This window comes from Aquarana catesbeiana, linkage group LG02 (genome assembly GCF_042186555.1).
Source record: "Aquarana catesbeiana isolate 2022-GZ linkage group LG02, ASM4218655v1, whole genome shotgun sequence".
Taxonomy (NCBI): Eukaryota; Metazoa; Chordata; class Amphibia; order Anura; family Ranidae; genus Aquarana; species Aquarana catesbeiana.
This window is the reverse complement of record NC_133325.1, coordinates 361,310,269-361,335,289: the sequence shown is the minus strand read 5'-3', so window position 1 is coordinate 361,335,289 and position 25,021 is coordinate 361,310,269. Positions and strand designations below refer to the sequence as shown.

General features: G+C 42.3%; 1 protein-coding gene across 1 annotated transcript in view; it reads right to left on the bottom strand.

The window, feature by feature from the left end:
• The window catches only part of ATP2A3 (ATPase sarcoplasmic/endoplasmic reticulum Ca2+ transporting 3), a 391,838-nt gene that overhangs the window by 167,242 nt on the left and 199,575 nt on the right, over nt 1–25,021 (bottom strand). The window contains exon 5 of the mRNA XM_073615051.1: nt 6,768–6,906. Coding sequence (XP_073471152.1) covers nt 6,768–6,906 — 139 coding nt within the window. The remainder of the gene's footprint in view (nt 1–6,767; nt 6,907–25,021) is intronic.

Below are 25,021 nucleotides of genomic sequence, written 5' to 3'. Positions count from 1 at the left end.
ATTGAATGAAAATATGTGCCATTTATGACAAATTTATGTGAAAGATTTTTTTTCTAATCTATTAGCAGGTCTGTTCTTAAGCGCTGAGGTAAGAAAATATTTTTGGCCACTTTGCCATAAGGCAATACAATACTACAAACTGAAGCAGTTCTTTGTGAAAATAATAGCCAAAATAACAAAAAATAGCTTAAAAGAAAATCCTTTGCACGCGCTAAGTTTGCATAAATGGCAAATAAACCAATTGTTAAGTGTTTTAGACATCCATAGCAATGACACGAAGGGCTCATGCACACTGCAGTTCAAAAAAAAAAAAAAAAGCTGCTTTTTACAGGCGTTTGAGCTTTTATTTCTGCCTATAAAAGCTTGAAGAAGCGTGTTCTTTTTTGTGCTTTTGCATTTTTATTGAGCTCCTTCAAGCTTTTTTGAGCATAAGCATTTTTTTTCACAAACCCTCCTAGATAGTATTTTCTTAACCACTGTATAAACAAAACAAAAAACTGGAACAAAAGTTTTTGCATGTTTTCAAGCTCTTTTGGGCACTAGCTCCTCTCAAAAACGCGAGTTTCGTTGGGAAGGGGGGCAGGGTTCTGCCTGAAAACACCTGAAAAAGCCCTAGTGTGCATGGACACATTGGCTAACATGGAGGGGAGTTCCTAGGCAGAAAAAAAAAGAGCTCAAAAGCCTGTAGGAGCCGCTTCTTTAAGCCCTTAGGCTCGATTCACACCTATGCATGTTGCTTTTGGGCGTTTTTGGAGGTTTTTTTTTCATGCTTGCCACGTTTTTGAGCAGCGTTTTTGTGGCGTTTTTGCCGCGATTTGCGTTTTGCGTTTTTTTTATTTTTTTTACAGTTTTTTTACAGTCTAAAAAAAAATTTAAAAAAAATTAAAAAAAAAAAAAAAAATGGCAAAAACGCATCAAAAACACTGCAAAAACGGTGCACTTGCGTTTTTGATGCTTGTCCATTGAATTCTATTACATGCAAAACGCTGCATTTTGCATGAAAAAAAGTCCCTGACCCTTTCCAAAAATGCAGAGAAACAAAAAGGCATTGATGTGAACATGTTCCATAGGAACCCATGTTAAAAAATTCCCGTGCATTTCTGCAAAATGCATCAAAAAACGCGCTAGTGTGAATGGAGCCTAATAGTCAAAAACAAGTCTTTTAATTTGACCATTAGATAACATATGACTTATGTGTAGCTGTTCCTATGGTAATGACAACAGTAATCCTAAGATTTTTTTTTTCTATACTGCAAAGTGTATAATAAAATAGACTTTCAATGTCCTACATGCAGTTATTCAGTGTAGATATCTGCCATTAGAATAACAAGTTCAAGGACTGTGTGATTTCTTTGCTTCCTTTATACATGGGGTACAAAAATGGCAAAAAGCTTCCAAAAGTAATCCCAGAATCAATTATCAATTCTATTGGAGTTTAGCAGTGATGTCATCACGCCCGCTCAGTGGAGTGGAGCTGCTGTTATGTGATGATCTGCGCTTGCAATCTGTCAGTATCGGTCCATCTTTCATTCTGAGTATTAACTTGTGAGAGTTCTATTTGGGAGGGATCCTTCCAGCCATGTGAGTCACTATTTATTGCTGGACATCGGCTGTGAGAATTCTTATCTGAGAGTTCCACCCATCCATTAGGGTTGGAATTGAACCAAAGCACTTTTAGATCTCTTACACTATGGGACCTACATTTTTTTTAAGGTTTATGCAGTGCCAGGACAAGGTAATCATCTAGACCCCAGGGTAAAAATATCAAACTGCGCCCTCCCAAGATGTATGAGCATTATGTGTCAGCAAAAATCCCCCCCCCCCCCCCCCAGAAAAAAAAAATAAAGTGCTTATTATTATTTATTTATTTCAGGTACTTATATAGCGCCGTCAATTTACGCAGCGCTTTACATATACATTGTACATTCACATCAGTCCCTACCCTCAAGGAGGTTACAATCTAAGGTCCCTAACTCACATTCATACATACTAGGGACAATTTAGACAGGATCCAATTAACCTACCAGTATGTCTTTGGAGTGTGGGAGGAAACCAGAGTACCCAGAGGAAACCCACGCAGGCACAGGGAGAACATGCAAACTCCAGGCAGGTAGTGTCATGGTTGGGATTCGAACCAGCGACCCCTCTTACTGCTAGGCGAAAGTGCTACCCACTACACCACTGTGCCTCCCATCTGCATGCTCTCTTCAAATCCCCTCCAAAAAAAGATTAAAGTAAAAAAATAAAAGATCATCCCTCCTAGCACAAATCTTTTACCCTGTAAATTTACCCTCCAAGCACAAATCCTCTCCCACCACTTCGAATCCCCCCTTACCGGCAAAAATTCTATTCAACCCCCCCTGCCAAATTCCCCTCCTAGCATAAATACCCCCACAATTATTCCTACTAGCACAAAGCCCCCTCCCCCAAAAAAAAAATCTAGCACAAATTCTCTCCCCCTTCTACCATATTTCCTCCTTTAGCACATACCAAATTCTCCCTTCGTAGTACAAATCCCCTTCCCCAACCCCCTTCCAAACACAAATCCCCACAAATCACCATTCCTAGCAACCCCTCCCCCCCCCCCCCTTATTTCCCCTCATAGAACAATGCTTACACCCTACCACCCTCCAAATTCCCCTTACCAACACAAACCCCTCCCCCGATCTTCTCGAGAGATGGCCCCCACCTCATATGATAGCACAGTGGCCAGTGCAGCCGCCCCTTTTGCCCACCCTTTGTCCTGGCCATGGGTGTGTGTGTGTGTGTGAAGGTGGTGGAAACACTGAAGTATCTTCACAAAGGACTTTACTTTTATAATCTTGTGGTTTTATATACACTGGATTTTACTCACTTTATTGATTTTAAACTTGATCAATGACTGGGAATATTCCATTTAATACATACAGTACATATCTGCATGCAGGTCCAATGCAGGACAATTTTGCATCATAGGCAAGACCAGCTACTTGCAACCACCTCCCCCACCAAAAAAACAAAAACAAAAACAAAACAAAAACTGTATACACTGCCCCCTTTTTGCACATAATGCCCCCCCTTTAACCCAACACCCCCTCCTGTATACACTGCCCCCTTTAACGCTACACCCTCTTCCTGCACACACTGCCACCCTCCTGCACACGCTGTGCCCTTTAACCCTACACCCCCCTACCTGTACACATTGTGCCCTCTAGCTCTACATCCCCCTTCCTGCACACACTGCCCCACCTCCATCACACACTGTGCCCTCTAACCCTACACTCCCTTCCTGTACACACTGTGCCCTTCAACCCTACACACCCCTTCCTCTTTACACACTGCCCCCGCCTTTAACCCTACATTTCCCTTTCAGTACACATTGCCCCCCTATTTCCCCTGCACATACTGCCCCCCTTTAAACCCTGCACCCCCCCTTCCTGCTCACATTGTCCCCCTTAAATCCCTCCCTGCACACACACTGCCCCCTTTAACCCTACACACCCCCTTCCTGCACACACTGCCCCGCCTCCCTCCTTCCCCCTGTACAGGAGATTATAAAAGGGATGCGACTGTGAGATGATTAGACCACTACCAAAAGATGAGGGGATAAGATCCTGAGAAAAAATGCACGTGGAGCGAATTGCTAGAGATTACTTACTGTGTGCCGGGGTGTGAAGTGGACGAAGAGCTGCGGGAAGTGGACCTGGTGTATGGCAACAACAGGTTCATGCAGCAGGTGACCAGTGACGATTGAAGAGGTGTGGCTTAGAAAGTGACATACAGTGGTGGTTGATCATTTTGTCAAAATTTAACAGTGATTGGAGATCGGTGATGACGGGGGTGGCTTGGGGGAGTGGGAGCTGAGAGTTGCTATCGCCATCAAGTGCTGGAGCCTGCATTCTTCCACCCTGCACTGGGACTTGCGGTGGGTCTGGGGAAAACCAAGATTATGCAGGAGCCAGACCAGGGTGGAGAGTAGGGAAACCAGAGGTCGTGGCTGCGCCCTTGGTGCTGGCCCTGTCTGTAGGTTTGTCAAATTAATCACATTTTAGTATACTAAGGGAAGTTTAAAAGGCACAGTGCAACACATTTTATATATTCATATATTGTTTCACATTTTGCATCTGGATATCTGAGTGCTGCTGCCTAAGCATAATTTATCAATGGAGTATTGTTATTCCTTTTTCACTATAGTGGAGCACTTTTACCATGGTTTGTCCTACTTTATTATAATTTCTATTATGTTAAAGTTCAACTTACAAAACAGATTTTTTTCTAGACTTACAAGTATATAAAGTGAAGCCTCATTTTTAGCACATTCCAAAGAAATGTGTATATCTTTTTTCAATTAAGGCATGCCCCTATCAACTGGCCATTTTATAGCAATGTAGCTGCTAAACAATGTATAGTTTTTACAGGCAGTTTAATATTTATGCTTTAGGATTGAAACAAGGGAGCTGCCATTGCTAACAGATTCAAGAGATATCTGTGTCTCTTAAAACCTGAGCTTCAACAGCAATGTCATTAAAGCTAGCAACTAATGCAGGACGCTTGAGACAATCCCGCAAATCAGTTAAAGGTTTAGAAAGGTCAGGCATAAATATCAGAACGTACTAATTTCAGGTATCGCCACTAAAAGCATCCACTGCTCCACTAGAAGATCCCTCCAACTGAAGACAAACCCCTCCAGGTTGTTTTTGAGCCTGGAGGCTAGGATATATACATCCAGCATCCTTATGTAAGCGGGATAGAATTTTTGCTCTCGCAACGGCGGAAGGGGTGGGGGGGAGTCTCCTCCTGATGCTTGTAAAACAAATCAAGCAGTGGAAAAAAAAAAATTATATCTGAGCGATGCCTGCAGGCATCGTTCAGATATCCCCACTTAAGGCCCAGGACGTCACATGATGTACTGCAGGCAGGAAGTGGTTAAGAATAAAAAAAAAAAATTAAGAAAAAAATAACAAGAGCAAGGATTGCCAGGGTTAGTGATTTAAAAAACTAAAAATAATTTAATTGGCATCAGTGTCAGTTAGTGTCAGTATACTTTTAGGCAGGATTAAAAAAAAAAAAATGCAAAATGTGCACTATTGTTCCTGGGCTGTACTACGGGTACAAACAACATCATACACGTTTATGGCTGCAATCGTCAGGAGAATTTATTTTGGGTTGTTGTTTGGCGGTAAATGATAATAGCAAGAAATGTACAGCTAAATTCATTTTACATTTTTATTTTACTATTTTGGGACAGTTTTGCTTTGCTAAAATAAACAAAAATAAATCAGGAGATATCCATTACCATTTACCACCAAAAGAAAGCACAATTTGTACTGAAACAAAACGTGGTATAATCCACCTGGATACACTAAGTAGTGGTGACAATATGTACAGCTTTACTTACACATGTCGAAGTTGCAAAATTGTGCTTAGGCATTTAGATTTGTTTTATCCTTAGGTGTAAAGGGGTTAAACACTCCTGCCTCTAAATGCCTGTAAAGTCCTATGTGTACAAGGACACATAGGCTAAAACAGAGGGGCATTTAGAGGTGGAAAAAAACACTTGTTAAACTCCTCCAACAGCCATTTTTTTAATGCCATTTGTGCACAAGGCCCAAGGAGATCACAGGAAGCCAACCCCTGGGCCAGTTAGGTTTTTTTGTACATTTTTTTTTTTAGATTGTGCTTTAGATTCTGCAACAAAGAAATTGCCTGCTCCCAGTATTTTTTCTTTTTTAACTTTGTTTTCCTGTGAAAACTTTTTTTTAATACTTGCTTGCTAACCACGGATAATTAAAGTCAACTTAGATGTCTGTGGCGGATTCTTAATATTAGAACAGTGACAATCTGGTTGAATATACCCATTTGGGTAAAATTTACAATACTGTGTTCATTTTGTTAAATCTTCCCTAATAGCTCAGTTCATCAAATTTCTATTATAATATACAAGAACGTCTGGTTCCCCAGACGACGTCAGTTACAGACGAAATGTACGTCCGGAGGTTGATGTTCTGACGTCATCGCAACTTGTCTCGACTGGGCGCTCGCCAGCCAGCCGGCCGGCGAATCGCTCTTTTTACACTGCTATTTTATAAGCTTTCTACCTTATATAAATTGTTTTATCGGATTTACACTATGGCCACTTTTTCTTTGCCCTTATGTCTGTGATTTGGGTTACGGTACCATCCATTTCATGCCTGCAGGTACGCTGCTAGAGGGATGCCTTATTGCTGGCTGGATATCCTGATTTGAGGTTATATATGTGCCCGGTTTGCTTACCACCCGCCACGCTACATAGAGGGATGCTTTATTGCTAACTGCCTACCCGTTCTTTGGTTTACCTACATGCCTGTTGTGCTTGCAATCTGGTAAGCGTGTATTCTAGGTGGTGGAAGATCACTGTGAGGGGTGTTTTCATTTTCTACCTTTCCACACTGGCCCCTATGAAGAGCCATCAGGGGACTCTTCCCATCCCCCTTGAAGATTCTCTGATTTTCTGACCTACGGACTCTGCTATATAATATCAATATATATATTCACATTTGATGTCTTTTCACTATTTTTGATTTTGGCACTAATTGATTTATATGCACTTATTATTATTCAGAAAATTCTTTGAATTTCTGACCTATGGACTTTGCTATATAATCTCAATGTAGATATTCATATTTGATGTTTTCTCACATTCTTCGAATTTGCATTAATTGATTTTTATGCATTTATTATTATTTATGGCATAGCGCAGTTTTTTCTTTGTTTTCTAAGAAAATTTTCTAGTTCAAAATGTGTAGTACCTGCCACCTCTACAATGTCTCCAGGAACAAGGTCTCTGGCTCTTATACGCTGAACACCATTTCGGTCCCCACGAATTACTTTTCCCATTTCTGGTTCATATTCCTTCAGAGCTTCAATGGCACTTTCAGCATTCCTTTCCTGCAAGTTAACAAAAAAAAAAAAAATCAGAGAAAGAATTTGTTAGACAAAAGCAAATAGTTGATTCTCTCCTAAAGGGGTTGTAAAGTCTCAAGGTTTTTCACCTTAATGCATTCTATGCACTAAGGTGAAAAACCTTCTGTGCTGCAGCTGCCCCCCAGAGCCCCCCTTTTTCTTACCTGAACCCATTCGTTCCAGCGACGAGCATAAAGCCCAGCAGCTCCAGCCGCTGTCTGTCCTCATTGGATAGATTGATAGTAGCGGGAGCCCGCTGCTATCAAATCCAGTGACATGAGAGTGGGGGGTGGGCGAGTCCTGCTGTCTGTGTCAATGAACGCAGCAGCGGGTTTTGTGAGCGCGCCTGCACGGCTGTCCCCATGGAAAGCGGCTCTCTGTGGGGGCACACGGTGAAGAGGAGGGGCCAGGAGAGCTGCTGTGGCACCCCAGAAAAAAAGAGGATCGGGGCAGCTCTGTGCAAAATCCTTGCACAGAGCAGGCAAGTATAACATGTTTGTTATTTAAAAAAAAAAACCCTTTACAATCACATCTCTCAATTACTTACTTGCAACAACTATGCAGATAAGAATTTCTGACTTTTTCAATGATTACTGATCACACCACCTTAGTATTTGGATCTTACACCCACTTTCCTAACCAGGCAATTTTTCAGTGCTGTGACAGTTTGACAATTACTCAGCCATGCAAAACTATGCAAAACTGTACCCAAATTACTTTTTAAGACAGGCCGTGCTTTCTTTTTCTATCCAAAAACATATCAAATATTCTTTCTTCCTAAATTTAGGCCAAACTGTATTCTGCAACATTACTTTAGTAAAAAAAATAAAAAAACGTGTGTATATTATTTAGTATAGAAGAGAGGTGTATAAAAGGCCTACAATACACCTGTTCAGCGCCAGATCAATCCCACAGATCTATGAGCAGCAATAATACTGGAATTCATATGATCCTCAAAAATATACCGTATTTATCGGCATATAACACGCACATTAGTTTTAAGAGGGAAGTTTCAGGAAAAAAAATTAAATTTTAAATAAGGAATTTTGAAGCAAAATAACGGTCAGTGCCTGTCTGCAGTCTCACCATTGCCATCAATACAGCCTCATCAATGCCCATCTGCAGCCTCACAAGTGCCATTAATGTAACCTCATCAGTCCACATCAATGCAGCCTCACCATTGCCTTCAATGCAGTAGCCTCACCATTGCCATCAGTGCAGCCTGATCGATGCCCATCTGCAGCCTAGAGGGGACAGGGAGAGGGGCGGCCCAGGAGACGGGACTTCCTTATACAGAGGCCGCCAAGTAAACAGGAGATTCTCACTGTATGTAATCTGACAGCGCTCGTCCCACCCCCCCTCCCTGTCCTCTCCGAGGCATCTAAAATTGAAGCATTGGCGTATAACACGCACGTGCTATTTGCACCCAATTTTTAGGGTGAAAAAGTGAGTGTTATACGCCAATAAATACAGTAATTGTCACAATATTTAAAAGGTACTAAGCTGCTGTTAAAAAAGACAAAGAAAATATAAACAGTAGTATAAAAACAAACTGTCAGAACTCTGGATCATTAAAATACTAAAACAGCGCATGTGGTCATTACCACAGTAAAAAGTCTCTATGCAGTAGATGGTAGTAAAGACAGTTCAAAGCGTTTTATGTGTTGAATCACAGTGGTCCTACCGTGCACCTTTCACCAAAGACAGTAAAAGTATTCCAGCTTGTGAAGCACATTCCCCCAGGGGGTCAAACTCACCAGAGACCTCTTAATGAGGCAGGATGGAGCAAGCGTCTCCTTGCAGATATCGCAATTCCACAGAGGGCGTGATGATGCCCTCTGTGGAAGTCTGTAATGACGAAAACCGGTCAGGGCGTGACCAGCACAACATCCCGGAAGTGACGCTTGCGCTCCACCATCCATCACAGTCTACTCGGAAGTGATTGCGGTATCTGCAAGGAGATGCTCGCTCCATCCTGGACTGCTGAATATGGTGATAGCGCCCTCTGGGTCACATACTTTGTATGCTTGTTGTTTTTATCTTCATGTACGCAGTTAATATTAAGGGGTCCTCTGTTGTATGGGGGTATTGTCTATAAATAAACAGGATAATGCTATGTACTGTTATTCTTGTGTTTTATAACATATATTTGGAGCCCCTATACCAGTGGATCTTGTTGGTGATGGTGAAAGGTGATGTGTCAGGAAATCAAATACATAATTTATGCCTTTTGAAAGCCTGAAAGTGATCCTTGGTTTTTTGAAACCTCTATACAACTAGGTTGTGAAAAAAAAAAAAGTTCCACACATATGGTATATCCTTACTCAGAAGCAGAATGTGTTTTGGGACTCAAAATCCCTGGCTAGTACTTGCTGTAATCAGGCACTGGTAAAAGTCTGGGAGTAGTGCTTACTGGTAAGTGGCTGCAATTAGGCACTGTTAGCAGGTTGGTACTGACTGTAACCAGGCGCTGGTAGTAAGCAGATACTGGTTAAAACCCAGGCATTGGCAGTAGGATGGTACTGTCTAATTATGCAACACAAATCTCCTGTGCTTGGGTAGTGGGTCTAGAAATGTGTGGTGCAGACAATTCTTTTCAATGCCAATGGTCTTGCTGCCCTCCTCAGAACAATGGGTGTTGATGGAACTGTAATATATTATAAAAAAGGGGGGAGGGTGCACCAAATTAGTGCATTACCAAAAATAATTTTTATTCCAAGTATAAAACGGTAATGATTATACTCGCATACAGGCGTAGTAAAAAGACATATCACGACAAATGTAAATGCGAACAGTCTCTCAGGTCTGTTGTGAGGGACCGGTGATGCTAGGAGACCAGGCGGTATTAGAATGGCTAACACGTTTCGGGGAAGGACCCTCTTCCTCAGAGCCAAAGCAATCTCGCACTGAGCCGCGGTAAAGCGCCGCTAGTTTTAGCGGAACTTTACTGTTTTGGGGACGCCTTTCGGCCGGTAGCGGGACGCTTTTAACCCCTGCTAGCGGCCAAAGAAAGGGTTAAAAGCACCCGTGTTGCGGTGCTTCAGAAGCGCTGCCCATTCATTCCAATGGGCAGGGGTGGTTCAGGAGTCCTGTATACAGTGCTCTCAACCCGCCCCAAAAATGCTGCTTGCAGGACTTTTCCTGTCCCGCAAGCGCACGGCCCCAGTGTGAAAGCACTTGAGCTTTCACACTGGGGAGGCACGTGAGGCAGTTTTCAGGCGCTAAAACGCCTGAAAAACACCATCAGTGTGACAGTAGCTTTACATCTGTTGTTATATGTCCATTTACTACTTCTGTATGCGAGTATAACCATTGCTGTTTTATACTTGGAATAAAAAATATTTTTGGTAATGCACTAGGTCAGTGCGCCTTCCACCCCTTTTTTCTAATCTTATGTCTAATTATGCACTGGCACCTGCTGGAATTAGCAGTAATCAGGCACTGGTAATTGGCTGGTACTAGCTAAAATTAGGATTTTTCCATCATACTTACCTGTAAATTACTTTTCTTGGAGTACATCACAGGACACAGAGCAACCATAATAATGATTATATGAGTTATACGCCACCTACTGGTGGATGGACACTGGCAGATAGTCAAACAGGAAGTCCACCCCTATATAACCCCTCCTACAGAGGAAGGACCTCAGTTTTGTAGCAAAGCAATGAATATCCCAAAAAAGATGGGAGGGACCTCTGTGTCCCGTGATGTACTCCAAGAAAAGGATTTTTACAGACAAGTATGATGGAAAAATCCTAATTTCTTTATCGAACATCACGGGACACAGAGCAACCATTATAACGACTATATGGGATGTCCTAAAACAATGCCCTTGAGGGGAGGGGGACACAATAACAAACTGCCACCTGAGAAGGACTCTGCCGCCCAAAACATACTGTGGCCAAAGCAGTATCCTCCGTGGCTTTGATATCTATCTGGTAAAATTCTGTGAATGTATGAACAAAAGACCATGTTATGGCCTTAAATCCTAAACCACTGACACCTGATGGAGGATGGCCCAAGATGCCCCCACACACCTGGTAGCGAGCGCGTTTACCAAAAAAAGGGGTGGGGGACCTTGCCCTTTCAAGCCAGAGGCTCAAATAATAACTGGCAAATCCAATGAAAATAGTTAACTTGGATGCCTCCTGCCTATCCCGGGCTCTACTGGCAGCACAAACCAGGATTCCTGACCTGTACCGATAAATCAGGTAATTCTGACCACCAGAACTACCTCCAGAGTATGCAGTGTTCCAACTCCTGCCAACTGAGGCTCAATAAAGAAGGCAAGACATTGTCATAATTTAAATGAAAACCAGACACCTGTCAGGAAAGGTCCCCTCCGCTGGTAATATCGATCATTTGGCGTGCAGTACTGAAGTCCACCAGCAGGTGTCTCCTGGCAGTTTGGAGCTGTCAGAAGAGCTTTTACCTGCTGGTATTCTGTCACCTTTGGGCCGCAGTACTGGTGTCCACCAGCGGAGGAATCCTAGCAGTATGGAACAGGTATTCCCCTCTGCAGACAGGTGTAACCTGACCTTAATTAGCAGCTGCAGTATAAATACCCGGCAAGTACACACTCATCTTGCCCTGGTATTTTCCTTAAGCCCTGACCTGCAGCCTGCATCCTGTTTACCTGATTCCTGAAACCTGATTCCTGAGATCTGATTCCTGTTGTTCCTGTTCCCTGTCTCTTTCCTTGCTCTGGACCCTGAGCCTTGTATCTGACCCATCCCTCCTGTGATCCATCCATCCGCTCTTGTCCTGTTTGTTTCCCTTCCCCAGCTGCTGACCTCCCGTTGACGACCCTGGCCTGGCTCGGTTTATGAGCTCAGTATTTCCCTTACTTGTATATATTTGTTCTGTTACCATTTGTGGTGTTCTGTTTTGTATTGGTTGTGGTACACTGAGTGATATTGGAGGTGGTTGTGTTATATTTATTCATTTATCTTTAATAAATCATTTATATTTTCACTTATACACCTCTGGGTTTCCTCTGTTGCAGTCCACACAGTTCTGGTCTTATCTGGTACATGACAACACCATACTAGGCAAAAAATGGATGAGGACGCAACATCACCTTAATATGATGCAAGACCAAAAACGGCTCCTTGCATGAAAGAGCAGCCAACTCTAACACTCCACTTAGTGAAGCGATAGCAACCAAAGAAGCCAACATCCGAGATAAAGGACTAACAATTTCTCGATTGGTTCAAAAAAAGTCCCAAGGACACAAGAATGGCCTGACAGGCGAGACTGTCTACGTTACACACTGTATGAAGTATGAATTAAGGAGTGAGAAACAACAGCCCCTGTAAAAAATGTATAGGGACGAAACCTGACCCTTAATGGTACTTAAGGCCAATCTACTTTCACATATGGATTGGAGAAAGAAAAAGAAAACCCCAGGCAAAAAAAATATTTACAAGTCCTGCAATTGAAATTCCCTGAAGCTGGCTTCCAGTGGCTCAACAGTGCTGAGATACAGGAGTCAAGACCATTAGGTCCCGCTGAACTGGGAGTGTCCCAGGAGCGACCCCCGCAAAACTCTCTATGTCAGTGTACCAAGCCCTCCTTGGCTAATTCGGCTAACATTATCAGCGTTACCCCCTTCTGGATTCTTCGCAAAAGATGTGGCAGAAGTCGAAACAGAGGGAAAGCGTCAAATAAGGGAGAACTGGCCCTTAAGGTGTTACCAGAGCACCTACCCCTATTGCCAGTGGGACCCTCGTCTCGGACACAACCTGTCCCAACTTGTTGTAGAACTTGGAATCTAGTAGATTTACCTGCAGAGATCCTTTTTCCACTATTCGATACCTGGAATATGCATGGATGATAGTGTTGGAAGGCAACATGATTTAATAGCATATTTCTGGAGTTTCTTTCTGGTTGATACAACCAAGGCTTTGCTTTCTTGGGGGCGGTCTGGAATGTCTTTGTAGCATATCTGAAAGAAGAGATCAGGCCTCCCTCAAGGCTGAACAAAAGCTTTCCTATCTGTCTTTTGTTATAACGCTATGCGTGCAAGCTTCAAAATGACCAGAAGATCAAAGGGACAGCTAAGATTGAAGATTGACCTAGGATACAGAGACATGATACATGGACAATGCTGCCCCTAGAGGCCAATACAGCAGGACGGACAGTAATATATTGAGGAGGACTGCCCAATAAGTACTGTGATTCGTCAAAAGTCTAGATGGGATGGCAATGGGGTTGGGTCTGGATGGTGTAAGATTGAAGTATAAAAGGATTGAGTGCATCAGAGAGCCCCCTCTACCCTTTTCGCTCTTGGTTCAAGCCTGGTGGCTCTGAGCTGCATGGCTCCCTCTTTTGCCATTCTGAGCCCAGCCGGCGAAACAATATCTCGAGTAGAGCATTGTGATAAGTATCTTTGATGTTCTTTTGTCATACTTTGTATAATTTTCTTTAGTATTTTCATGTTAGCATTTTCCTATTTTCTTGGGAAATAAATAGGACGTTGTTTTACTAAACAGTGTATTTTTTTTCATAGCTAACCTCATATCATTGTGCTTATCAGAGTTTTAATAGACTAGCTAACTATGGGAATAGACAAGTTAATATATATATGTGCAATAAATAGAGGGAATCCGTAACCACCCTCGAATAATATTTATTGTACCAATTACTTCAGATAGAGACAGCCCTTGTGCTGCCCCAGACAGAATGTGGTTCACCTACCTGAGCCGCATGACTCCTGGTGCCGCCCTGGTGGTTGATATATATGCTCCTGCAGAGGCTTTCCCCGGATAGAACCTACTACCTACTAACTGGTTTGTACCATAATCCAGAGCAAGGTGTACTGGTCAAAAGCTCAAAGATATTTATGGGCAGTATACTCTCCTGTGGAGACCAAGTCCACTGAACTGTGGCTACCCCCAAACCAAATGGAGAAACTGGCATCAGTGGTTATCGTCCAAAATCTGAAAGGAAGAATTCAACTTTTCTAGATTCCGAATACCATCAACCACCAATCTTTAGTTGTGCAACACGTCGGAACAGAGACCTCCGGCAATCCAATGCCTGGATCTTCAGGTTCCAGACACAGAATGATCCTCTCCAAGACCTGAAGTAGGACTGTACATAAGGAATGTGTTTCGAACTAGATACAGTGTCTTTTTTTTTTTCACTGCAAAATGTATTGACGGAAAATCTGGACCAACTGCTTCCTGAGCAAAGGTTATTGAGGTATACTGAGATTGACACCCCCCTGCGTCTTTAGCAAGTTCAGCACCTGAGCTAGGAGCTTTGTGAACCTCAGAAGCTGTGGCCAGCCTGAAGGATGGTCACAAAAAAAGAAAACAGAGGACTTTCCACTGCAATTACAGAAATCTTTGACGAGGCTGGAAAAAACCCACCACATGAAGCTGTACATTTCCTGATAATTATGGGTCCCGCACTCTACCTCTTGCAGAGAGGTCATCACCGAACAGACTGAGCCCATCAGAAACAGAAGAATGCCCAGCGGATTGAGATCTAAAGATAGACCTTATGACCCTATTCAATTTTGAAGCTGCTACCATTTAACAGTTTTACAATGATGAGCCCATAACTTTTGCTCCAAGATCCAACGCAAGGCAAAGACTGACACGACTAAGGAAGGAGCAACCACCTCAGAGACTGCTCTAAAATCTTATGGTCTGAGATACGCTCAAACACAGCAACCTCAGATGCCCCCCTCACTTAGGAGGGAAACCTGGGCAGTCTCCCATCCAAGTACTAACCAGGCTTGATCCGAGATCAGGCACCACAGTGGCTCAGATCACCCTGATGCCATTGGTCCAACAGGAGACGTGAAAATTGCCAGACCACTGCTTACAAATATTCTTGCCATTCATGCATCTATGCAAGCAGCTCAAGGCAATAAGCACATTTGTATGTAGTCCTAGGCAAATAAGCACATATGTATACAGTTCAAACTAAGCATATACGCATGCAGTACAAATGAAAACATGCCAGCATGGGTTTAAACAATAGGCATTTATGGAGGCATGTAGGTATGTGCTTAAGCAAATATGTGTTTAGACAAAACACGAAGCGCGTGTCCAACATGCAATACGTGCCCATGGAGACATGCATTTATGGAATAAGCAAGCATGTGTTTATAATATGTGTTCTTGCAACATATATCACACAACACGCATCTAAGCAAATATACTATGCTGCACCTGCCCAACTGCACTTGGCCCCATACTAGTTTTTACTAGTTTAGCACATATGCATGCCACGCAGCCTTTTCCTGCTTCAGCCTAAAAGTAAGCTATTGCAGACCAAATGCACATTATTCTGACGTTTGCAAGTATGCACCTGTTCAACTGCACCAGACCCCATACTATTTTTGTGCCAAATGCACAGTATTCTGGAGACCCAACACTTTAAATTACACTGCTAGGGGTGTATCGACTTACAGTTGTACATCCCCCCCGAATTAAGTACTACAGTAAGTATGCAGTATATAATCATGACTTGTCTGGCCACACATTTCTCCCATTGTAAGTACTCACACTTCACTAGTATCCATGGGCTGCTGACAGTTATGTCTCAAGAGGCCCTGCGCAAGCTGTCCACCACAAACACACGCTTTCTTAACATGGCCGCCCTTCCACTTCCTGCCTATATAAAAAATAGGCCATACTGAGCTAGCCTGTGCACTCTAGTGGCTGGAGGAAAAACAGCTGCCCACATGACTAAGTACACAGCATGATTAAATCCAGTCTCCAGCTACAGATTCTCTGTGCAGGAGAGAATGGAAAACAGCTATGTAATCCCTGCGAAGTGATGTTATTATGGGGCTTTGGTTGTTGGTTGCCCCTCCTGCACACTCCCACACATTGAAGTCGCCGCTGACAGCTCAGCGTGGGACCGGACCAACTGCAGAACAGGCAAGTGCAGCGATTTTTGCTTTACATGGCTAGATACATTAGGCTTAAAGTGTGACAGAGAGCAGGTTTAGAGTTTAGGTTCTGACTGGAATTCCACTTTAAGTGCATTAGGCCTCATATTCGTTCTTTACAGGAAAAAAAAAAAATGTATATTATTTTCAATAACCATTGGCAATTAATAAAAAATTTGCTATACAAGCCCCCTTAAAAAAGGAGTCATTTAATAAGATATGTCCTTTCATTTTCCTGGCTGAACAAGTGAGATTTCTAAAGTTAGGGAAGACTGTTTACAAAGGCTCTGGTTATGAGTGGATAAATTAAAGAAGATGGCCACTTCCAATAACGAAACATAACATGTTTTCGCTGCAGTGCTAATCTCTTCTCAATTCCCCATTATTGCAAGTGCTTTCAGAAGTGAATTAGACACATTTTAAAGTCATTTGGAGATTTTTCCAGTTCTGTTATTTAGTTGAGACAGAAAAACAGCTGCCCACATGACTAAGTACACAGCATGATTAAACAGCACACTGCCCCCAGTGGCCACTGGGAGAAGTCAGATCTCGCTCTTTTTTTTATTTTTTATTTTTTTTTAAAGAGAAACTGCAAAAATGCAGACTTGCCATTCTCACTGCAGGACTCTCAACATAACAGGAGTCCAATCTTCACCCATCACACACTGAGCTCTGTCATAAAAGACCTTCAGGGACTGGGTCCCCCTTAATGTGGGGTCCACTCCCCTGGACCTGTATAACACCCTGCAGGAAAGCACCTTGGTCAGAACAAACACTGCACAGGGTTCCATTACGCAGGGTCCAGCGCCGTAAGGCCGCATTACAGGCAAACCTCAAGGAATCTTCTCGCCTTCCAATGAGGCTCGGGTACCATCCATTTTGGCTGATAGCTTTTTCGAATGGATCCGAATGAAGTCCACGATTCTAAATAGAACCGTCCAGACCTCCAAGTATGCTCCAAGAGCACATGTATTGCATCAGTGACAATTTCACCTTACAGACACTGGCGAAAAAACTGAGGTCCTTCCTGTGTAGGAGGGGTTATATAGGGGTGGACTTCCTGTTTGACTATCTGCCAGTGCCCATCCACCAGTTGATGGCGTATAACCCATATAGTCATTATTATGGTTGCTCTGTGTCCCGTGATGTACGATAAAGAAACCAGGCATTGGTAGTAAGATGGTACCGGTTGTAATTTTGTACTGGTACCGATAGAAATTGGGTACTGGTAGTAGGCTGGCATTGGAGGTTATTAGGCAATAGTATTTGGCTGGTACTGGCTGTTGTCAATCAGGCACTGGTAGTAGGCTGGTACTGACTGAACTCAGGCATTATTACTCACTGGTACTAACTGTAATTAGGCACCATTTCTCCTTGTACTAGCTGTAATCAGACAGTAGTATTAGGCCAGTACTAGTTTTAAATCCGACTGTATCAGGCTAGCACTGGCTGCAATCAGGTCATAGTATTAGGCTAATACTGGCTGCAACTGGGCAGTAGTATTACACAGATGTTGCCAGTATAGATGGTAGTAAGGTGATAGTATTAGGCTGGTACTGGCTATTATCAGACAGGGTTACTCACTGGTACTGGCTGTAATCACACAGTAATATTAGGCTGTTGCTGGCTGTAATCTGGCAGTAGTATTAAGCTAGCACTGACTGTACTGATGCAAATCAGACAATGGTCTTGCTACAGCTCACTGATGTAGGATCAATAGCCTTCATGTTGGGCAAACGCTACAACACACAGATGAATACACATAACATTGGTTGATTGAAGATGATAGAGTTTGCATGAATTTTACTCCTTTCATTCCGATCATCAGGATATATTGTGTGTTGCTCTACTCCTGAGCGTGAATTACACAGAAGTGCTACAGAGCACAGCATTTGACACTTGGTACAACATAAATAATATATTCAGTATTTGGTACAAAAATATTGTTCCTTAATGGAGATAATGTCTGCCCTATTTGTTATTGGAGATCCTTAAACTGAATTCATAATGAATGTTACATTACAGGTACTTATATAGCATTGTCAATTTACTTTTACCCATTTCATATCTATCTATATCTATATATCTATATCTCTATATATCTATAACATAACCCTGGTATTTTTTTTTATCTTTCGATTCAAAAGGTTGAGGAGGGATTTGGGGTCTTATTGGGGAGATGGGGTGGTGTATGGGGGAGATGGGGTGGGTTATGGGGTGGTCCCTGTCTCCAGGGGGGATGGGGTGGTCCCCATCCCCCCTAGGGACAGGGACCCCCCCATCTCCCCTGGGGACAGGGACCACATACCACCCATACACCATCCCACCTTGCCTGGGGACAGGGACCACCCCATCTCCCCTATACACCACCCCATCTCCCCTGGGGACGGGGACCACCCCACCTCCCCATTACCCCACTCCTTCTACCCCATAGACAGGGACCATCTCATCCCCCCTGGAGACAGGGACCACCCCATCCCCCCTGGAGACAGGGACCACCCCATCCCCCCTGGAGACAGGGACCACCACATCCCCCCTGGAGACAGGGACCACCACATCCCCCCCAAGACAGGGACCACCCCATACCACACAGAGACAGGGTCTCCCTGTCCTCCAGCGAGGACACAGGTATTCTCCTTTCAGGCTGATTGGAACCCAGAAGTGTGTCCTGAGACACAATTGGCCAGGGAGTCATAAGACTCCCTGGCCAATAGATGCTTCCTAATTGGACAGGAGAATGTGGCAGAATAGCTCATATTCAATCGCTAGTGTCACACAACTGGGTGGGATCAGGGCACACTCTCTGCGCCCCGAGCCCACCCTATTTTGAAGCCTATTAGAGCCTCTGGTTCTAATCAGGTGCTTCAAAATACACCCCCCATTCCTGCAATTGTAATTCATGTGTCCAGCGTCCTGAAAGGGGCCGGGCACATGGATAGGGAGGGGGGCGGCGCCCGTGCACCCACAATGCACGGGCCGCCACTGGTCAGTGGTTATAACCTTTCCTTACACTACCCAAAATAGAAAAAAAAGGTTTTGACTTTAATTACAAATATACATTTACACAAGAATGATAAACCATAAAAAAAAAAAAAAAAAGTAGTGATTCTGAACAAAAAACTGTTTTTACACCTGAAACCTATTTGTTAAACTTAGTGGAATTCCAGTCAAAACCTAACTAAGGCTAAACCTACTCTGACACATTCTAAGCCTAAACGATTTAACCCTGTACAGAAAAAAAAAAAAAAAAAAAAATCGCTATACTTACCTTTTCTGAAGCCGATCCAGTCTCCAGCTGCTGATTCACTGTGCAGGAGAGAATGGAAAACGGCTATGTAATCCCTGCGAAGTGATGTTACTATGGGGCTTTGGTTGTTGGTTGCCCCTCCTGCACACTCCCACACATTGAAGTCGCAGCTGACAGCTCAGCGTGGGACCGGACCAGCTGCAGAACAGGCAAGTGCAGCGATTTTTGCTTTACATGGCTAGATACATTAGGCTTAACGTGTGACAGAGAGCAGGTTTAGAGTTTAGGTTCTGACTGGAATTCCACTTTAAGTGCATTAGGCCTCATTTTCGTTCTTTACAGGAAAAAAAAATGTATATTATTTTCAATAACCATTGGCAATTAAAAAAAAATTGCTATACAAGCCCCCTTGAAAAAGGAGTCATTTAATAAGAGAAATATGTCCTTTCATTTTCCTGGCTGAACAAGTGAGATTTCTAAAGTTAGGGAAGACTGTTTACAAAGGCTCTGGTTATGAGTGGATAAATTAAAGTAGATGGCCACTTCCAATAACGAAACATAACATGTTTTCGCTGCAGTGCTAATCTCTTCTCAATTCCCCATTATTGCAAGTGCTTTCAGAAGTGAATTAGATACATTTTAAAGTCATTTGGAGAGGTTTCCAGTTCTGTTATTTAGTTGAGAAAATCTTTTGGGCTTCTTGGCTGCCAGCATCCTGTGTGACTGCGGTGTGCCAACAAGAACTTTCCAGTGTATTTCATCACGGAGATCCCCATGGCTAAATTAACAGAACCACCCAGTACGCCCCTGCTTCAAGGAAATGGCAACAGCAGAAGACTCTTTCCAGTACAAAAATATCTATCTACACAATTTTCATAGGATACACCAAGTGTCTTGGTTTGCACCTCATTAATTAATGGAGATGAAAAAAACACAGATACACTTTACATATAAAAAAGCCCTCTTTAATATTGTTAACATATGTTTGGCACAGTTAGGCTTCATGTACATGGGACGTTTTTACAACCTCTCCTGAATGATTTAACCGACATTTAAAAACGTCAGTTTTGCTGCATTTGCGTTTAGAAGAGTTAAAAAAATTTTTTTCTTTAAAATAGCCAAAAATGAAAAAACATTTGTAATCGAAACGCGGCTAAATGTGAGTTACCGCGTTTGGCGCTTGAAATGCCACTAAACTTCAGCTTCTTTTTTCCGCTCTAAACTTAACTGCCTAGAAAATACTGTTAATGACCCTGTGTACATGTACTGATAAGATAACAGAGGAGAGTTCAGGAGCAGTTGAAAAAAAAGCCTAACTGCTCCTAAACGTCCATTTAGCAGCAGTGTACACGAGGCATTAAACTCCAAACAGATGTAAAAAAAAAACCAAATGAATACAGTAAACAAAATAATGAATGCACTTTTAAAGGCATTTAGTACTTGAATTTGATATTCGATTCCTATAACCTCCTGAACAGCAGCACTTAAAGAGTGGCAAAGGGAAACATTGCAAACAAGAGCCAACAAGCTGTATGCATATATGCTGACAGGGATATGCTGAAGAGTGTGAACAAAGTAATGACCTTGTCATAATGCTGCTTTTTCACTGTCTGCATGAATCTGCATTTTCACGTGTTTTTACCTAGTGCAACCAAGGTGTCCTGTTGCAGTGAAGCTTGAAGATCTGGCAATGTAGCCTGGTAGGGGTGCCTGTATCGAGCAATAGACCAATGGGGGAGACAGAATAGATAGCTTGGGGGGATGAAAAAGTACTGCATGTGCAGCCATTGTAGATAACCACCCAAATGATATTGAAGAATAAAGTCTGATGCCTGTTTTTGTACAAACCCAGTTCCATAAAAGTGGGGATGCTGTGTAGAATCTACATAAAAACACAATGCAATAATTTGCAAGTCCCATAAACCCATATTTTATTAAAAATAGAAAACATATCAAAATGTTCAAACTGAGAAAATGTACTAAAAAAAATAAAATAAAATTTTGAAATGATAGCAAAACGTCTCCAAAAAAACAAAAACAGGACAAGACAACAAAAAGCTGCCAAAGTAAGTGGAACTAGCAAGGAAGAACTAGAGGAACATTTTAATATTTTGCAACTAATTAGGTTAATTGGTAACAGGTCAGTAACGTGCTTGGTTATAAAAGAGCATCTTATGCCCTGTACACACGACCAGTTTTTCCGACGGAGTTCTGACAGCTCAAGTTGTCTTGCATACCTTGTTCACACCAAATTCCGACCGTCCAGAACGTGGTGACGTACAACGCTTATGACAGGACTAGAAAACGGAAGTTCAATAGCCAGTAGCCAATAGCTTCAGTCTCGTACTTGCTTCAGAGCATGCGTCATTTTTGGTACGTCGGAACTGCATACAAACGAGCGGTTTTCCCAATAGGAATTGGTTCCGTCTGAAAAATTTAGAACATGTTCTCTTTCTAGGTCCGTCAGAATTTTCAACGTAAAAAGTCTGATGGGGCATACACACGATCGGAAAATACGATGAAAAGCTCCCGTCAGACTTTTTCTGTCGGACATTCCACTTGTGTGTACACGGCATTAGAGTGTCATTCTCAAAAGTAAAGATGGCCAGAGGTTCACCAGTCTGAAAAGCTGTGTCTAAAAATTGTCAAACAAATTCAGAATAATGTTCAACGGAAAAATGGCAAAGACTTTAAATATCATCATCACCTACAGTACATAATATCAAAAGCATCCAAGAATATGGAGAAATCTCTGTGCGCAAATCCAAACGCAATACTGGATGCCGTGATCTTCGGGCTGATGGCACTGCAATAAAAAAGGTCTGATTCTGTGATGGACATCACTGCATGGGCTCAGAAATACTTCCAAAAATTCACAAGCTAAAGCTCTCTAATGCAAAAAAGAAGCCAGATCTGCACATGATCCAGAAATGTCCCCATCTTCACTGGGCCAAAGCTCATTTAAAATGGTCTGTTGCAAAACTGAAAACAGATTTGTGGTTAGCCAAATTGAAATTTGACATTTTTGGCAACCATGGGCACCACATCTTCAGGAATAACGAGGAGAGGGACCTTCTGGTTTGTTATCAGCACTCAGTTCAAAAGCCTGTATCTGTGGCTAGGGGGATGCATTAGTGCGTATGGAATGGGCAGCTTGCACATCTGGAAAGGTACCATCAATGCCGATAGATATATCCAGGTTTTTGAGCATCATGGGCTCCCATCCGGACATCTTTTTTTGTACTTCAGCAGGACAATGCTAAACTGCATCTTTGACAACAGCATGGCTAGTAGAAGCGATTGGGTGCTTAACTGGCCTGTCTGCAGTTCAGACCTTTCACCATTTGGAAATATTTGGCGCATCATGAAATGAAAAATATGACAAAAGATCCAGGACTGTTAAGCAGTTAGAATCCTAGATCAGGAAGAATAAGACAACATTTCTCTCCCAAAACTCCAGCAACTGGTATCCCAGTTCCCAGATGTTTACAGAGTGTTGTTAAAAGAATAGGAGACGCTACACTGTGGTAAACATGGCCCTGTCCCAACTTTAGACGTGTTGCTACCATAAAATTAAAAATTACATTATTTTTTTTTCTTAAAATGGTACAATTTTCTCAGTTTAAACATTTGATATGCTGTCTATTTTCTATTGGAAATAAAATACAAGTTTGAGATTTGCAAATCATTGCATTCTGTTTTTATGTGGATTTCACACAAGCATTCCATTTTTTTGTAACTGGGGTTGTAATATCTGCATTCTCATTTACTTAGTTTAACAGTTTAATACATTAGGCTGGCATTTACATTACATGACCTGTTCTCATATGCGGATGTGTGTTGGAAATTCATTCTATTGGTTCACTGCCCTGCTGCTACCTATTGTGCTTTATAAAGACTTACTGCCTGAAGCATGGATGTTTTGGGCTTCTCGTGTCATTGAGACCAATATTGTTCATATAGGGCCTAATTCACAAAGAATACAGAGGAAAAAGTAGTCACTCTACATTTATTCACTCCCAATTAAGCCAATTAAGACCTCAACTAGGTGAACATGCGAACGAAAAAGTGAGTATTCGTAAATTCCAAAAATCGGTAGAGTCATGGTTCCATAACTGCCAATTGCCAACGAGTTTCCTATATGGAACTGCACTATTTAGCTATGATCATGTGTGTACATGTATGCCAATAAATATGGGGTGTGCTCTACCTCGTGTGTGGCTATTTGTATTACAATTATTGTATAGTTTGTTTTCTTCTTTCGCTAAAGAATGCCGTTCTGAAAGATTATTACAGAGTAATGTCTGCTATTCCATGAGGTTACATGCATTTATCATTTACAGTTTCATATATGTAAATTTTTTTTCATGTTAAATTTCTTTTTTAGGAGACGATAGAGTTCTAATTATCTATATTCATTTGTTAATCCTAAAAAACTATTATACAAGTCTAATCGTACTCAGCACATTGGCCTAGTGGTCTGCATTCATGAACAAAAAGCACGAGTCAGCCGAGTACCTGTCACCAGCCCATCAGAGTAACCAAGTACCTGTCACCAGCCCATCAGGTTACCCGAGTACCTGTCTCCAGCCCACCAGAGTACCCGAATACCTGTCACCATCATTTTGTGTGTAATTCCACTGTCCTGGTGCTCAAGGACCTTCAAAAGTGTTATAGGTAGGAATGAAATGAGATGTGGAATTTATGCTCCTAGCACGGCTGAAGGTACTACTTCAATGTTGGGCCTCTGTATGTGGACTGGCTATGTAAAAGTCTCACATGTGATATCGTCATACTCAGGAGTGGCAGAATGTATTTTGGGGTGTAATGTTTGCTATATACAGGTTTTGAGTTAGAGATATCTTTTAAACTGACCACTCTGTGTAAAAAAAAAATAAATAAAAAAATAGGTTTTTATTTTCTTTCTACGTTTTCCGAAGACTTGTGGAAAAAAAAAAATGAACCATTCAGAACACTCATAATGCTTCATAGAATAGAGGTTGGGATGTTCACTTTCCTAAATGGGGTCATTTTGTGGGTAATTCCATTGTCCTGGTGCTCCTGGGCCTTCAAAAAAATGTAATAGGATTTTTATAACAGCTTACCTGTAAAATCCTTTTCTTGGAGTACATCACGGGACACAGAGCACCATAGTAATAACTATATGGGTTATAGGGCACCTTTAGGTGAATGGACACTGGTATAACAAAAAGGAAACAGGAAGTGCCCCCCCATATAACACTTTGCATACAGGGAGTACCTCAGTCTTTGTAGAAAAGCAATATATACATATCCCAATAAGAGGGCCGGGACCTCTGTGTCCCGTGATGTACTCCAAGAAAAGGATTTTACAGGTAAGCGGTTATAAAAATCCTATTTTCTTTATCGTACATTACGGGACACAGAGCACCATAGTAATAACTATATGGGATGTCCCAAAGCAATGCCACCTGAGGGGAGGGAGACATAAAGCAAATAGCCGCCGCCAGGCGTGAGGACCTATACTGCTGCCTGCAGCACACGGCGCCCGAAGGCGGTGTCCGCCTCCCATCTTACATCCATTTGATAAAATCTTGTGAATGTATGTACTGACGCCCAAGTAGCGGCCTTGCAAATCTGAGCCACAGAGGCTTGGTGATGCACTGCCCATGAAGCACCGACTGCCCTGGTAGCGTGCGCTTTAATCTCAAAGGGAGGAACCCTTCTTTTCAGACCATAAGCCTGACTAATCACCTGACGAATCCACTTAGCAACAGTAGATTTTGATACTGCCTGACCCTTTCTAGGGCATTCCAGCAACACAAACAAAACATCAGTTTTTCGTATCTGAGCAGTTGCTTTCAGATAGGCTTTAATTGCTCTCACTAAATCAAGAGAATGTAATAATTTTTCTTCTGCAGAACAAGGTTCTGGGAAAAAGGAAGGTAAGGAAACATCTTGAA